The 17870-nt window shown below is 37.4% G+C and overlaps 1 protein-coding gene across 1 annotated transcript in view; it reads left to right on the top strand.

Moving 5' to 3' along the window:
• The window catches only part of map3k3 (mitogen-activated protein kinase kinase kinase 3), a 28364-nt gene that overhangs the window by 1984 nt on the left and 8510 nt on the right, over positions 1-17870 (top strand). The window contains exons 2-12 of the mRNA XM_038284895.1: positions 6755-6835; positions 7335-7456; positions 10797-10837; positions 11243-11342; positions 12688-12801; positions 12983-13103; positions 14305-14438; positions 15368-15441; positions 15643-15710; positions 15999-16094; positions 16186-16347. Coding sequence (XP_038140823.1) covers positions 6832-6835; positions 7335-7456; positions 10797-10837; positions 11243-11342; positions 12688-12801; positions 12983-13103; positions 14305-14438; positions 15368-15441; positions 15643-15710; positions 15999-16094; positions 16186-16347 — 1036 coding nt within the window. The 5' untranslated portion in view covers positions 6755-6831. The remainder of the gene's footprint in view (positions 1-6754; positions 6836-7334; positions 7457-10796; positions 10838-11242; positions 11343-12687; positions 12802-12982; positions 13104-14304; positions 14439-15367; positions 15442-15642; positions 15711-15998; positions 16095-16185; positions 16348-17870) is intronic.

Genomic DNA, 17870 nt, shown 5'->3' with positions numbered 1-17870 from the left:
ATTCTATTTTTAGAAATTCTAGGAACCACTAGTAAACCAGTGATTTGAGAGCGAAGTGCTCTGTTAGGAACATAGATGGGGGGCCAGGGGTGGCACATTTTTTTTTCTCTCTAATACAGAAGGTGGCAGCAGTAATACTCTCAAGTGCAATATTAATTTTAATTTTTCATGTGTTACTTACTATTTTTTTCATGTATTCATAATTTCTTGACAACAAAAACACTGTGGTTAATTATACACATCATTATAGTAACATTAAAGATAAGTACAGAAATCATGCTCTTTTCAAAACTAGATTTTATGTTATATAGGGTAAAGAGAAAACAATGTCTCTCTGCAAGTCATCTAGGAGTCTTCAGTGAAATCATAGATAAATAACTAATTTAATAAAATCGTATTAAATATTCAATTTATGTAGATATTTGTACTTTTAAATATCAATTTTATGCAGAATATTTATCAACAAAAGTAGGTAAGTAATGACAATGGAAAAGATGTTTGCCCCAGAACTCAAACCTGAAAGAATTTTATCCACTATACCTTTTATCTAGAAAGCACGGATGTTTAAATATATGCGTCTATATAGTTAGTCTTTATCTTTGGCTTGAACCTGAGGTTCTGGCGCCTATCCACTTTCGGCCACCCCTCAGTGTTCATTGGTTATTGCCTGGCCACCCTTATAAAAATGTTCTGGCTACGCCTCTGACGGGAAAAAAACTAGATATAAACCACACATTTGTACAGATGCACTTACATTTATAGTTTGTACATCAATCAATGAATTTCAAAGTGTGACTTTTATGTGTACTGTAGTTATAGCCTGCTCCAAAAAGTGCTTTGCAAAAACACCTTTAGCTGTAGCTACAGATTAAAGTTCTTAGGGGAAAAGTCTTTGGCAGCTTTGTGCCGTTAGACAGTGACATATTTTTTCATTTTAGTTTGGAAAATAGCTGCATTCCAAGCAGTGGTGTCAAAAGTACACTAGTTTGTTACTTAAGTAGAAGTATAGATAATGCAGTTTAAAAACACTCTGGTAAAAGTTGAAGTATCAACTTGATCTCTTTACTCAAGTAAAAGTGAAAAAGTATGTGCTCCAAAAACTACTTAGAATATAAAAGTATAAAGTAACCTTTTAAAAAAAAGAAAAACAGTCAGATGCCACTATATGAATCGAAAGCTTAATTTTTTGACTATTTCGAACGGTTCTTTGAGATAGGGCCAAGGATGAGGGAGGCCTGTTGGTCTCCATCTCAATCTCCTGATACGCTCTCGCCTGTGTCCAACCTTTCAGACATTTAAACATCTTTTTCGGAATCCAACATTGTAGCATGGCATAGAAAATTCGCGTTTGCAGTTTGAAGAACATCTACTTGCTTCTGATTATTTCTGATGAGTGTTTGCGTTATATGACTCATCCAATTCCACTAGTTTTCAATAGATATGGATGGTGCCAATGTTCTGCATTGGATGGAGTACATGATGTGAAATAAATATTTATAAACATAAAACTGAAGCTAAGAGTAATGAGTAAGGTTTGTTTTAAAAATTTAAGGAATAGAAAGTACAGATACTTGTGTAAAAATGTAATGAGAAGAAGTCAGAAGTAGGAAGAAAAATAAGTAATGGAGTAAAGTGTATATATACCTAAAAAGTTTACTTAAGTACAGTAACAAAGTATTTGTACTTTGTTACTTGACACCTCTGACTCCAAGTCATTCAAGTTGAGGTCTGGCTTCATGTTTAGGATGATTGTCCTTCTAAAATGAGAACCTCTGCTCGGGTCTAGAGTTTTCATGAAACTTGTAGACATGTGTTGGGCTCTATTTATTTTACCTAAAACTCTATTTCCAATTTAACCCCTAAAGAAAAACATCCCCGCAGCATGATTCTGCCACTACCACAACCTCAGATGGAATGGTGTGTTCAGAGTCGTGTTTCATCCAGGTTTACTGTTTTCCATAGCCAAAAATATTATTTTAGGGCTAATCTGAGCAAAGCATCCTCTACCACATGGCCATCTTCTTTTCATTACTTTTCAATAAGAACCGGATTTGCACAGTCCATAATTAATCGTTTACTGGAAACATAATCTCCATATCTGTTTAGAGCGATGGATGGAAGTGGGAGTCTTAAAAAATTCAAAACATCAAGTACTTTTTATGAAAGAAACTTGCTTTGAAGATCTAAACAAAACTATACTCAACCCTTTCTAATGTGTCCCTTTGGATCACATGTTGTTTGTTTACTGTAGCACTCAAACACAATTTTTGAGAACTTCACAGACCAGCAATATTTATAGAGAGAATCATTTATACATAGCTAAGTTCTATTTACTAATTACGTCTCTTCTAAAGTTTGTGTGCATGGTAATCAGAGCATTATGGTACAAAATAATTTCTCCCTTTTTTGATTGTAAAAAAAAAAGATACCACATATTTTTTTTCCCTCCCACTTCACTGTGGCACTAATTGGTATTTGTCACATATATTTATAAAAGACGTATAGCAAAGTTGGTGGTTGTAAAGTTGCAAGAGAAAAGTTTGGGCGGTGAAATAATGGCAATGGACATCAAACAATAAAAACTGTACATAAATCTCAAGTTGACTCTCTTAGTTATGATAATGTTTTATATAAATTCAATAAGAACAGAATAATCAAAAACTATTTGTAGCATTTTAAAGTGTTAAAAGTGTTTTTACAATAATATTGCAGATTAAAGGCAAGCATTCATTAGACTTGCTGGTCCTTTAATCAGTATTAGAAGGAGGTTCTAAAGGAACACGGTGAACTAATAACATTTTATATTCTATTAATTTCCTTGAAGGAGTTTATTTCAACCTTGAGAGACACACAGAGAAAAGAAATAGAAATTGAACTTTATTGATCTCACAATGGAGAAATTACCTCTCTGCATTTAACCCATCCCCTTTGGGGAGCAGTGGGCTGCCACTGTGCAGCTCCCAGGGAGCAGTGTGGGGTTAAGGGTCTTGCTCAGTCACCCAGAGTGCAGGCTGTGGGGATCAAACCTGCTACTTGGAAAATTCTCAGAGCACGAGCGCACCGGTCTAACCACTAGGCCAGATAAAAGCTCCAATTAGAGCAGTATTCAATTTATTTATATAGGTAACACAATCATTTTCTTCTAAATATCTCTATCTAAGGAAAAACAGCTGATTTCGAGGATTTATTGGCTCTGCAATGCCTTGCACCGTGCATGCATTTAGCGATGGTGGAGAGGAAAACTCTCTTTTAACAGGCAGAAATGTCTAACAGAGCCAGACTCGATGTGAGCGGCCTGATGGAGGCAGATAAAGATGAATGAAATAAGTTCTTTAACGTTCGGGCCCCAGCAGAGGAGTTTGTGAGAGTGAGGGAGGAGATGGGGTGGAGGTGGGTGAAAGTTTCGCTTGCGTGGGGGAGAGAGAAGCTAGGCCAGGGGCTAAATGAAGGAGATCTTGAAAGATGATTGGCTACAAAGAAGGTGCACCCCCTAAGAAGATTGGCTGGAGCTGTGCAAGCGGCATCGCAGGTGGTTGAATTTGTCACTTAAGCTTAATTCAGCCGACAATGATTTTGATAGATTAATTTTAGCATCTTAACCACTTAATGACTATAACTATAAATAGCCACTGAACAGTGGAAGCCTGCTTTACAACCTTGTGATGCCAAAATCAACAATAGGTCTAGGTCGACTTTAAATGTTCTTTCTTCTAAACGAAAGCAGATGTGCACCTGAAACAGGACAGAGCCACCAGGCCTGGACATTTTTCTGTAAAGCCATGAGTCCAGATGCATCTCTGACCTGAGATCGGTACGACTGGGTCTGGGAAAATACAGCCTCAGACTAAACACCTCTAAAAAGCAGACAGAGGAGTGAGGGAAAAGGAAAATCCATGTAAATCCTCCATGTCTTGGAATTGGGCCACAATAAAAATAAAGCATGCACAGCTGACTAAAGCAGTCATGTTCTCAATTGAATTCCCAGAATTCCATATTGGGGGGTAATTCCAGTCGGTTCAAACAGGGGTGAGAAGAGGGTCCCTTCTGACAAAGAGGCTTTGCTTTGTTTGAGTACAACAAAGGAGTTTCTTTAAAAGTGAAGTGCTTTCACTGATGTCTGTAGCCAAGAAAGAGACAATGGTTCAATGTTACCTCAAGTTACCCAACAGTTGAAATAGTGAGAGTCTCACACTCTATTAAGCTCATGTTTTTTTTTCATAGTGTTTAAAATACCAAGTTGGAAGAGTTGAAAGGTTTTGGCTCACACTCCTGGCAGGGTAGTGTGAGAGTGGCAGAAAGTTTAAAGCTATGCGGTTACGCTCTGCCAGCCACAGTCGGACATACCCGGCATTCCTGTGGGTGATTATTACCCAGAAATCCACAGAGTCAGTAAGGTGCCTTAGGTGCCGATACTGCTGACTTTATCTACAGAAGGCTTGTCCCATTGTCACCATTTTATCTCAAAGTAGTGAAACTACCTTTTAGCTTTTACTTTAGATGATATAGTTGATTATTTCAATGTATTTCTGAAGAAGTCAAACCATCTCTGTCTGGGATACGTATGTTTTTGGAATAAATGGGTGGAGGTGTTTGTATTTTATTGACTTGGATTCAATTTTTGTTGGCTACCTTTTTTTTTTGCTCTTTATGATCATCCAATTTGGGCAAAGCTTCAGCTGTTGGAAAGATTGTCTCATATTTGGAGGAGCTTATGATGCATTCTATGGCCGCATGGTGCCCAGGTCATGTGGCTGCAAAATAAGCCCAAATAGTCTTCCTCCAACCAACCTGTTTAACAGTTTCTTCAAGATGTTGGTGATACTTTGCTGTTTGTTTTTAACAGAACCTGGCTCAGTGCAGTACAGTCAGGCTTCTCTGACTTTTCTCTCATTTTCTCATCGTTTTGGCTCATTTATATTCATTTTTTCCAAGTCTAAGATGTGCTGCAGCATTCTTTTTAGAGCAAAGAGGCTTTCTCCTGGCAACCCTTTCCATACAAGCCATCTACTTGTTCATTCTTTGTCTAATAATCTTGTCATGAACCATAGCATTTAACTTGATAACTGAGGCTTGTACTGTCTGAGTTGGAGCTCCTGGATTTTTGGAGTTTCTCTGAGGATTCTATTGTCTGACCTGGATTAGTTTTCAGAAATTCACCCCTCCTTGGAAGATCTCAAGCTATCATGAATGATTTCCATTTGGGAATAATCTTCCTCTCTGTTGAATTTTTGACTTTTGATTGCTTAGAAAATGCCTTCTCATTGAAATCCATAGGAAGTAGGAGAGCACTTCATGTTTGCATATGTTTTTCAGTTTGTTCTTTGCAGAATGGAGGTTTGATTTTAATATTCCTAAAACCTTTTCATAAACCACATAACTTTATGGAGTTTTGTACTTTTAATTTTACCATGACTGCAGTTGGCTGTTAAAAAAACAACTCCTCCTCTAAAAGAAGAATTTTGATATATGATGCTGTTGATGCCTTCAACAGGACTGATAATGTTGCCTTGTTAACTTCTGCTGTAGATTTATAACATGGCTTACGGATGGTTTTACTGCTTGTGAAACCAGAGTTTCTTAAACCTGGTTTAGATTTAAAAAAAAAAAAATAGCAGAAATCTGCTCATAAAGGAATTCTTCTCATATGAACTGAGCCAGAGTGAGCGCTGCCAGTGCAGCTTGAATGTCAGCCGTTTCCAATTGCCGTTCTCTCTCATAAGCATGAGCTGGACGCAGTTCCATTCACTCAAGCTTTCATTCAGTCAAAATGTTTTGGTTTGCTTTCAACAGTCTTAGGTTCCACTCCTGTAAGACAGCAATGTTAAAACTGGGGGCCATTTGCGACTCTCGGTATGATTTATGTGACCCCTGTCTCTAGAATAAGAAAGGTACTAAAGGAAGCAGATGCAAATGAACATATTTATCTGCTTTTTTGTAAATATTTGCGAGGAACCTCCCTCTTGGAGGACATTGCAATGAGAACATTATTTTAACAGTTAGAGGCATGGGTCCATGTTTCGGTGGGCATAAAGGATCCTGCTGACAAGACCACCTGCACCTCCTAACAAGATCCCAGCATTAAAGTTATTGCTCATGTTCACGGTTAATGCCTTTATTAGCCTCTCTAAGTAACACCAGATCACTTCCTGAGACATTTCTGTCCCTTTGTGGGCGTTCATCTACCTTTAGCTCTATGAAAAGCTAAGCTGGACAAAGCTGGATGAAAACAAGCTCTCCACTAGTGCTCACGCAAAGGTGAACAAAAACGCTCCAGCCAGCAGGCTGAGACTTCAACCTTTGAAGGCAGGGCATTTTTTGATCATGTTGCCACACGGCTGCTTTGTTTTAAGTGTTTATTCCCCAATCCCAAAAAATACAGCATTGTTGTTGCACCAGCAAACTCCTTTTGAAACATGCAATACATTTTTCCATCTAGTTAAATTACTAGCAAATGACCAAAAGCAAAAGAAAGTGTTTCTCTAAATCGCATCAAAATTCATGATTTTTTTTTTCTTACATAAAGAGAAATATCCTCATCTATTTAAAAAAAAAAAGTATGCTTATGAACTTCTTATACTTTTGATTTTCATATCTTTGATGGTTTAAGAATTTGGTCATTATGCACACTTTTTAACTTTTGCAATATATTCTACCCTTTTTCATGTTGTTACATCCTGCCTGACTCAACAATCAACATCCTTTTTGCATCATTTGAAGGTATTAACCTAACTGATTTCATCATTTACTCTTACAGGGTGTGGGTGGTCCGGCACTTCAGAAGCATCAGTCTAAAGGCTGCTTTGTGGACCACGCACGCACTACGCTGCCAAAATGAGTGAGTCCTCTGAATTCTGATGTGAAACAGACATTTAGTGCATAGTTTTGACAAAGCATGAGATAAAAACAGACACGCAGTTGCAGGAAAAAGTATTAAGCAGGTCAAAGAGTGTGCAATGTACAGCTCCAGACACTGTCAGTCGAAGCATTGGTTTCAGGGTCTGGATCCCTTAGCTGTCCTGAGTCCTGTGATGTCTATCCAAGCTACACAAGGGAAATATTTTCTCTTAGTGAGTTAGCACAGCCAAAGAGGCGCTTGTTCTGAGATCAAACATGGGAAAATGCATATCAAACACAGAGTACTTCTTCACTGTCTCTGAATCTTTGTCTAAGATTGTTTTAATGGAATTATAGGTAAAGGAAGCAAACATGTTCACCTATAAACTTAGGTGAATTGCCAAAGTACATTTAGTCGAACAGAGTTTTACAGCAACTTGCTTGATCTGCAATCCAGCTTGCTCAGTTTCTTATGGTTTGTTTTGTTGGGCTGCCTGCAGATGAGAGGCAGGCTCTCCACTCCATCATGAAAGACCTGGTTGCCCTTCAGATGACTCGACGACAGCCGGTGTTTTCCTACGACAGCGGAAAACCAAAGACACTGGCACAGGTTAACAGACAGGTACTCACCATCAAGTTAAAAATAACTTAAGGTATTAGGAGATTAGAGTAAAAAAAATCTAACTCATCCTCAAAATTCCACATTTTTTAAATAAAATATCAGAATTTAATGCTTTTTGGGGAAAAAGTACATCACTTATATAACTATATTGTTTAGGTTATCAAACTAATTCTAAAATCAACCAAATCCTTGGTAGTTTGAAAATATAGTATTCATAAGATACCTTGGCCTAATAAATGCAATTCAGTCTTTGCATCAATTGTTAGAATTAAAAAGAACTGATTTATTTTGAACAAGCCTAGCTTGATTATTTTTTGACTTGAATAATCAAGATAATTCCTGCAGCAATTATTATCGTTTGGAGTCTTTATTTTCACCGCATTTCCATTGAGTTTTCCAGGTTTAAAACGATTGATTGGGATAAAAATGTATTTCAGCATGAGGTTAGTCATTAAAATGTCAAATTTGCCTCTTATTTACCTGGATATTTTGATTAGAAGTTGTTAAGGCAGAGGACTAAACATTTTGTAGATTCTTTTTCATTTTTAAACTACGCTGCATCAATTCAAGACAGTTTGAGGCTAATGTTATTTTTCCCCTTTAAATCTAGCCATCTCCTGGCTTAACAGCCATCAGTGATAAAAGGGGAAGAAAATCGCTCATTCAAAGTTATGTTTCAGGCATCTTTACACGAATCACGTGTGGCTCATTTGTATTTTTCAGAAATGAAGCAGCTGCTTAGAGTTTTTGTGAGTTATGCACCTTTGTCGATGACTGTCTCCTCTTATTTCTCTAGTGACTGTGATTTTAACAAACTTCCACAGATTTACCATAACTCAATTTCATCCTTATCTCGCTGTGAAATGATCACTTATGTTCTTAAAGGTACACTATGCAACCGGTGTTGATTTTCCAGTGAGGCTCCCTCCAGAGGGCGAAAGTAAAAGTGCACTGTCGTAAATATGCTCAGCTGTTCTCCTGGTTTCTCCGTCAAGCCAGGCGCGGTTGTTTTGAGCTTAGCAGCGAATGACTAAAGCTGCGTTCACACTGGAGGTAGCTGGCGCGACAGAAGCACCGAGTTTACATGCAAAGGTCCCGCGGCGCGTCTTGAGCTGCAGGCGCAGCACGTCTGAGCGGCTGCAGCAGCGCGTCAGGTGCGTTTAACGCAGGGAGAGAGACACAGCGCTGATGATCACTGCTCTTAAACAGTTTATTGACGCCTAAATTAACTTAAAATGCAGAAATCTGCCGGCAGAATATGCAGTTTGGATTATTTAGATGAAAAACACCTACCAGCTGCCGCGGTGAACCGCTGCTGATGAAGGGATCCATACTGTCGGCGCATCCCTGGTATGTGGGGGTCTGAGCGGCTCCGACAGAAAAAATATTGAAGGCAGGATAATAATCTGAATGAACTGACTGCACTGATTACGTTTTCAGGTGTATTTTCTCACTTAAAAACATATTAAAACTACTTTATTCCCACTGATCACAGCAAATATAGCTGCAAGGCAGAGAAAGGATAGTGAAGCTCCGCCCAACGCGCCTCAGACACACTTTTGCAGCCAGAGCAGCAAAGCTGCTTCAGCCGCGCGTCAGTACTAACTGGTACAAGCAGCAAAAATGAAGCAGCAGATGCGATTTTGCTGCTTTTGCTACGTGAACGTAGCATAACTGCACAAAGATTGCCACTGTGCTAGCAACGAGAATGCTTTTAACTGGGGGGTGTAGCAGTTCTCGCCGTAAAGCAAGACTGACTCTCACGAGACTTCTGAGCCTGTGGGTGCGGGTCGGTGCTCCTGCAGTTGCAAGTGCAGTATTTCCCCCACAGACCACCAGGGCGGCCGAGAATACCTTTGTTCAACCTGAAATGACTCATTTAGTCATCCATAACGTTATGGAACACATTAATTAACTGAAAAATGTTGCATAGTGTCCCTTTAAAAGAACATTAGCTCATAAAGGCTGTCTCCTTCCTTTCGTCATGTTAGTGATTTAATTTATAAGTCTGCATGATCAAAGTCAGTGATACCAAGTATATAAAAATGTGCAGTATTTTTACTATATTAATATATACAACATTTCATTTGCATTGCATTTCATATGTACTACAATACAGTGTTTAAATAGTTTCAGTTATTTATTTAAATTGACTCTCAGTGCCTGTAATATATTTGTTGATAAACTTGATATGACAAGGATTTGATGAGTTGGTGATGTCATTATAAAACTATAACTGTGCTTTAATGCTGAAACCTTTGAATCATACTTTGTTGAGATGGAAGTATTATTTTCAGAGAGATTAATGCTGTTATCTATTTGTTTATTTATTGCCTTGGTGATTGTCATTATGACGACTAAGCATCACTAATGCTTTCCTAACGCCCTGGAACCCTAGTAAGATATCATCAAAATTGTGAAGGTTATATCTCTACGTGGAGGTTACAGGAAATTTCTACAAAGTGTAGCTGCAGTTACAGAATTATTTTGCTGAAATTGCTTGTAAGTCTGCACCGGAAGCATCCTCTCTAAAACTCAGCTACTGAGCAAGACCCCAGCAGACACTACTGCATAGGGAGGATGCATTTATTGGTATCTGCGGTTATTATGTCCTAGTTTCACAGTGCAGAAGCTCATCAAAAATAAGGGCAAGCTAAATTAAACTTTTAGGAAAATTATATTGGTATTAAAAAAGTTACAAAGCTCAAAGTTAAAACCTAATTTAAGGCAAAACTGGAGAAAACATTGGAAATCCTACTAAAGTTACTTTAAGAGCTCATAGACAACTCCTAAATGGATACTGAACAAGGTCTAAAGAACTGCAAGTGTCATCTACTTCAGTTAAAGTTCATTATTCGGTAATAAGCAAGACATTCTGCATCATTTTAAAACTTCAGAGTTCAAAGACGAAACAAAAAAACTGCTGGCCGAAATTAGCAGATTAGGCCTGTGTGTAAAAACACCATCTTGGTCTGTTACTATAAGTTACCCCCTATTAGTTTAGTAGTAGCTCAACAACTGCTGCTTACCTTATCAAGGCTGCACTTTAAAAAAATGAAATTGTCTAGAGAGCTTTTCTAAACGAAATTTTGTTTTGTTTACACTTGTGTATACAAATTGACAAAATAAATCTGTTCAAGTCTAGTTTCATTAAAACCACATCAGCAAGTTTTAACTGTATGGCTTTATTAGCCCTTCTGATTTATGTTTTCTACAAAAAAATAATTGCGTCTGTCACCAAAATAAACTGTAGTACTCTGTATGAATGGACGTGAGTGCATGTGAATGCTGACGGAAAAAAAGAACTCTCTGACCTTGTATTGCCTACTTTTTCTTTTAGGATGATGTCAGGATAAAGTTTGAATACTCGGGAGAAAAAAGGTATGTTTACTTAGATTTTCATTTGTAAGTCTATAAGTTAGGACTCTGTACATACATAGTAAGCAATGTACATTTGTAAATAAGGGAGAGCATGAGTTTACACTGGTTGTAAAACACACTCCCGTCGGCTGCTGTTTATGTCACATGTTCCAGTTCATGAGAAGGAGCAGTCCAGCATTTTAATCTGAAAGGTATGTGAGCTGGAGAATGGTAAGGGAAAGGACTGTGGTTAGCATGCTGCTGCCAACACAAGCCACAAATATGCAAGGTGTATTTAAAAGGATCTGAACACACTAAAAAATGGCAGCTTTTGTGTATTTTCTTTGCATGTGTGCTTGTAAGTCAAGCACTGTTTCCCTACCAGCTGGTATAAATCTCTCATGATTTTTTTTTTTTTCTGTACAGGATCTTGGTGTTTGGAAGGCCTGTGCAATTTGAGGAAATTCAGGAAAAAGTAAAGAGTATCTTTGGCCAGAAGCTTGAGCTCCATTATATGAACAATGAGGTGAAAGTCTGAGCCGTGTTTTTCTCTCAGTCTTTGTTTATCTCCTCAGTAGTCCTGTCTCTGTCAGCATTTCTTTGTAAACGAGAGAGCTTGATGTAAATTTGACAGGGAAGGCAACTTACATTGAGCATTTTCCCTTTTTTTTGTCATTATTAGCAGTGGTAACATATTAATTTAAGTTAACATAAAAAAAAAAAATAAGGAAAATTTTACCACTCGGTGGGATATTGATCACTGTCTGAAGACCAAAACAAGATGTGTGACGAGTGAATACTCTCCAATCCAGCCCCCCCAACACACACACACACACACACACACACATCTGCACATATTTGCAAAGTTTCAAATCACAGCAAAACAGATCACATTCAGAGGGAACCTGTATACGTATACTGAATAAGTTGTGGTCTAGGAAAGAATGTTATTTTGGCAAATGCAGCTTTATTTTGGCCAATGATTTTCTTAAGCTGAATGTTTCGATCCACTGGGTGCACTCTACACCATTTTGCTCATACGCCACGCTGCTTTCTCTGGGCCGCAAGGGTTTAAGCTGTGAGTGTCAGTTATTCATAAGGACATGCATGCATGTGGCCGGCCCAGCCTGTAAATATGAGAATGAAGAACAACACAGAGAGATGCTGTTTGACGTCACACTATATTCCACCTAAAAATAGACCTTTCAGTTCTTCATATCACTAGTTCTTGTTTTTCATTTTAAAACATAGAATTATTGTTTATTGCTCCTTTAAACTACGGTACACTTTTTAAGGTTGCATCGGTAAAGTAGAACATACAATTTCTGTGATTGAAAAACAGCAACTGAGTGAACATTTTGAATTAATTTGTATTACTCAAAATACTTATTAAAATCAAAGTATTCTCTGAGATCATTATCGTCCCAGTTGTTTTTTTGTTTTCTTTTAGTCTATCAGCTCCAAGTTCAGATATTACGATATCATAACCTATGTGACCAGCTTCTCTATTGCACATTGCAGTTACAGTCAGAGGTTTAGATACACCAAGTGGGAAAATGATAAAAAGTAAATATGGTCAGCTGTAGTAATACCACTGATGGATATCCTCAAAGCATGTGTTTTTGCTATCGGTTAACAGAAGACTAATAGAAAAGACTCCTATTTACTTTGATGTGCAAAAGTATAGTAAGTGATTGAATAAAAAAAAAACATTTAAATGAACTTGGATATACATGCAAATAAATGCCTTTTTTTCTAACTCTGTAAGAAAATCAACCATTTATGCATTTTAAAATCTGTTCTACTTCTTTGTAAGCTTTGGTTTAATTTCTTGTGTTGTCCGTTGTCCTTTTGCTTTTTCTTCCAAACAGATGTCGATTCCTCTACGAGGTCAGGATGACCTGGATAAGGCAGTAGACCTGCTTGACAGAAGCTCCTGTATGAAAAGTATCAGGATAATGCTTCTTTCTCAAGAGCTCAGCAATGTGAGATACATAATCCGGACATAAATTCACAACATATGGTTGCACAACTTCCATGTCTAAATCAAATGTTGTGAAAAATAAAAGTTCCGTATTTTGATGTTTTAACTACATGCCTGCATACATGCACAAGTTGTTCCATCATTTTTTAAGAACCTTGTTTGTTTCCTCCTTATAACTGCAGGCGTCCTCCAACTCTCACCAATTGTCATGTAAGCAGGTGAGGATTAAGGCCTCCCACTCCACTGGAGATGTTAGTACAGCGTACCAACCCTCTGAACCCAGAGGGCGCCACCTATCAACAGGTACATCTTTTGATTATTAATCCCAGAGGACCTAATAGCCATATTCGCTAACAGTTCCCTGGTTGCTTTTATTTTCTACCGAACTTACTGTTACTTTCCTTTCTTGAAATACATTCACTTCCTTTTCCTTTCCACAATCACACATACTGCCTGCTGGCTCGCAGCCAGCAAGATTACAGAATGCTATTACCGCGTTGGCAAGTGGTCTGGTTTTAGCGGCTTCTTTTATCCTGAGCAGAAGGGCTTTAAAGCTTGACTGTATAACAACAGCAAGTTTTGAAAGCTTAAAGTCTTCTGTATGGAGGCTAATCGGCTGAAAGTTTACTTTTAAGCTTATAGAAAAGTAAAACAAAACACCTGTTTTCATGGATACATTACATTACAGTGCAAACAGTTCAAACTACCAAAATCCTTTACTGTAGCCTTCAGCAGTAGTTCTCCAGGCTTTAAAGAAAATACTTTTTGGACTTTAAAATCGTAAAAGAAATGAGTGTTTTAGGAAAATCTTTAAAAGACTTTAATCAAGCCTTAGCAACTGCCATTCAATTCCCCTTTAAAAAATGACCAAAAGGTCTGAGTGCTTGTGTGCAAAATATTGTGCCTGCAAGTTCTTTTTAGTATCTAGTCTTAGAATACTAAAATTAGTTTATATGATCTTAACGTTTAAAATCCAAGACATAAAATGGTTCAAAAGAATGCAGGCAAAAAACCTTAACCGGTGATATTTTTATCTCCAGACCTCAGTTATAGAAAAAGTGGGAAAGCTGATAAAAAGAAATTATACAAACGAACCCAGGAAGCTAAATGATCTGTAAAGTTTTTACAATTTAGAATAGCTCCCATTATAGTTGAACCTTGTGACCTGTCAGAGACACAGACTATGTATAATATTGATAAAAGGGGGGGCTGTACAAAGTGATTTGTTTAAAGCATTTATTTGATTAATAATGTATTTAAATAACCAGTGTTCTAATATTTAGTGTTAGTGTTCAGTGTTAGCTTTTGCAGTAAGATATTTATTTAGTCAAATTATTTTTGTACATCTTTGATCAGGGTGCTAATAAATGTGCTTGGTGCCGTTTGGCAAACTAGTTTAGCACATAAACTAAAGATGACTACTGTGTGCTTTTAAAAAAAATAAAAACTAAAGTTGTTTAAGGCTTTCCTTAATGCCACATGTTGTTTTTTTGTCTGACTAAAGGTTCCCAGAACACGGGACGAAGTTCCCCTCCTCCTGGATACGTCCCTGAGCGTCAGCAGAGGATTGCCCGACAAGGTTCTTACACCAGCATCAACAGTGAGGGGGAGTTCATCCCAGAAACCAGCGATCAGTGTGTGAGTCATCTCTTAAAAAAAGAAAAGCATGCTAAGACAGGATCCACTGCCTGCTCTAAAATGATAACATGAACAAGTTGTTATTAGAGCCTTAAATGAGTTCTCTCATTAAAGCAGAACTTGGTAATCTGAGGAGAAAGAAAGGCTTTCTTTCTAGATTGCATTACTTCACAAGAATAAGCTTGCCTAACAGGAAACAGAAGAAGCATCTGTCCTGTCTTTCTGTTTCATGTATACTTCTACTACTTACAGCATATATGTGTGCAATTTCAAAGCTCCTCCTTGCAGAATGTAGTAATAAAGGAATAATTGTATTACTTTAAACCCTTAAATAGGCATCATAGAGTTTTCTAATGATACTACCACCTGTGGCCAAAACTCAGAGCTACAGCACTATTCTGCTAGCCCTCACGGCTTGTGCTCTTACTTAACAAGGGTTTTTATTTTTATTTTACTTTTTTCACCTTCCCTAGAGTCACCATTGGTGTCTGAGTTGAGCTTTGATGCCGGTTGCTTCTGATTATCCAAAAAAAAGCCCAACTTAAATAAAACGCTTCAATTTGCTAGGTTGGACCATTTAATATGGCTATGTTGGATGTCACATCCAAAAAGGGGGCGGGGACTTTAAACCCGAAGTACATTCAGGACAATAGGTGTGCATCGGTGCTGAACTACTGAGGTGTCATTGTGCTCGTCTAACAATGTTTTAGTCATAAAGAGTCAAACAAAAAGATATTTTTCAGTTAAAGCTTACATAATGTCTCTTAAACTTCAGTTAAACTTGTTTTGCAAAGATACAAAGTTAAACATCCACAGATTGGTAGAAATGTTCTTTAGCTTTTGATTATAGGTTCTCTTAAAGCTCCATAGTGAGATGTGTGTGCTCTTCCTTCCTTCCGTCCTTCTCTTGTCCACTTTGGTCTAAGCAGGTGTTGGATCCCTGGAGCAGTACGGAGAATTCAGTTTCTGGAAGCTGTCAGTCTCTGGACAGCAACTCAGAAAGGTAATGAGGATATTCTGCATATTAGATTAAGAGGTAACCCTGGCAGCCCATGCTCCCAATAAAGATACCGTTTGTTGCAAATGTTATACCTCTTCTAAAAAAAATTCCGCTAATAATTGACTGATTTACTAATATTAAAGTTGAAATAAGTGGTAGTTTACTTTGCATAGATCCCAGGATCTTTTTTTTTGTTTTCCACAGCCCATCAATGAGGAAGTCTCGCATGCACAGAGCCAAGAGTTACCCAGATAACCGGCAAGAGATATCAGGTGAGAGACAAACTGAAGTTTAATCTTTAGCAGTGCAAAAATTATGTGCTCGAAAAGTCCTTATCCAATCACAAAAAGGCCGGTGCTCTAATTAAAATCAGTAAAGATGGTACCACTTTAAAGCCATTAGATGTTCTTTATTTTCAGCTGGCCATTATTTATTTTTTTTTTAATTTCTACACAGTTAGTGGGTATAACTAGGACTGAAACATGAACGACTCCATTTTTGAGCTTTAAACGTTTACCTTGAACTTAAAGGTGATGACCTGTAAATGATTTTCTCTTTAGACCGGGAGAATCATGTGTATGACAGGGTAGCAGGAAAGGGAGGCACCTACCCTCGCAGGTACCATGTTTCCCTGCATTACAAAGACCACAGTGAAGGTAAGAAATATGTTTTCATTTAAATATATTATTTTTTTCCCCTCTCAAAAACATATTGTAATCTAAGCAACTATTCTGTTGCATTTTCTAGGTCGTCGAACATTTCCACGCATCCGTCGTCCCCAGGGAAACCTGTTTACTCTAGTGCCCTCACGACGATCGCTTAATGGCAGTGAAGAGAGTCTAGGAAGCAGGCAGCAGTTGGACCTACAAGGCAGGCTGCGTCCACATGAACGTTCTGTTGCCCACAAGTGTAAGGACTGATCTAGCTATTTACATATTTTCTGATTTGTATTTATTTTAAACTGTACAAAACTAAGACTCATTAATTAATCGCTGTATTGGAAATGAAAGAGTTATCTGCAAAAATATATATACATATATTTCAAGAAGAAGTTACATGATTTAGATTTTTTTTCTCTGATCTGATTTGTTGATTTTAGTTTCCCATTTTTTCATTGGTTGGATAATATGATGTAACTCTCATGTCACCCTAAAAAGCTTGGTTGTAATTGGTTATTGCTCCTGGTCTGGTTCTTGGGTGTAACACATGCCCTCTTTCATGTGTGTTTCTTAGAACCAAACAAGGGCTGCACAATATTACAATATTCTATAGGTTAATATATATATGTGCCAATAGGGTAAGCCCAGGTAGGGCTGGGTAATATTGTTTACAATTGTAATTTTTGTTTTTTTCCTACTAAATCCAGTTTATTTTTTTCTTTTATCTTTATTTTAAATTTTTATTTTCAAAAAATTACAAATGGAAAGCATTACTTGAAAAACTTTCATCCTTTTTTATGTTAACCTTAATTTATAGGGCAATGAAATTAACGCTGTGAAACATGCCTGTAAAAAATTATGCTTTATAACAAAAAAATAAAAAACCGAACATAGTAAATTTCTGCAGCTTCTGGTATTACACAGTGAGTTGGTTCATCAGTTATGAGAAGACATCTAAGAACCAGAGTGACGAATTGATGTCAAACTGAGCTATGGCAGCCTAAGGAGGGCATTGGTTGGGGGGAAAAAAACTACATTTTCAAAAAATTCAATCTCCATAAAACTAAAAGATGAATAATCAGTTTTATTGGTAAATTGTCCAGCCTTCACCACAGGACAGAGATACATGCATCACTTTAGAGAGGCCTTTTAAACCTCCATGTATGAGAACATGTGGACTCCAAGCAGTTAAGCTTCAACTGGGATTCAAGCTCTTTACTTACTTGCTTTGATCAAAGAACTGTTATCCCTAGACTGTTTTTGTTTGCTACAAATCACAAAGTCCTTTATTCAGTACAGATAATTCCAAAATAGGTCAATTGTTGACAGAAAATATTATTTCCTCAGTAGAGTAAAAGGTATTGAGAAGTGTGTCTTTATTGCAGGGGCAATCCATTTCAGTTGTGATGTCCTGGTAGTGCTGTCTGGACACCTATTTTTTTCCCTTTTTTTTCCTTTCATGTATTCATGGGTTACATTGTTAAAGATCTAGGCGCACTGTAGAGGACAGAGTGAAAACTTATAAAGTTAGCTCCTGCAAAATGCGCCTTTCTCAAAGGCTGCTTGCCAACTCTGTTAATGTTTTGGTTACAGGCCACTTTTTGCACCATATTTCATCTACTATTACAATTAATGATTTAGGGAAGGTTTTATCACTTCTGTAACAATCTATAATTTCACATCTAACTTCCTGTGTTAAATAAACAAATTTAGTAATCCTAAGCTTTGTCTGTAATGTTTCCTGTTTTTGGTCATTTTGAGCCACGAATAAAA

Source organism: Cyprinodon tularosa, unplaced genomic scaffold (assembly GCF_016077235.1).
Source record: "Cyprinodon tularosa strain WSP-4 unplaced genomic scaffold, ASM1607723v1 ctg105, whole genome shotgun sequence".
Lineage (NCBI taxonomy): Eukaryota > Metazoa > Chordata > Actinopteri > Cyprinodontiformes > Cyprinodontidae > Cyprinodon > Cyprinodon tularosa.
The sequence above is the reverse complement of the archived record's forward strand: the minus strand, read 5'-3'. Positions and strand labels throughout refer to the sequence as shown.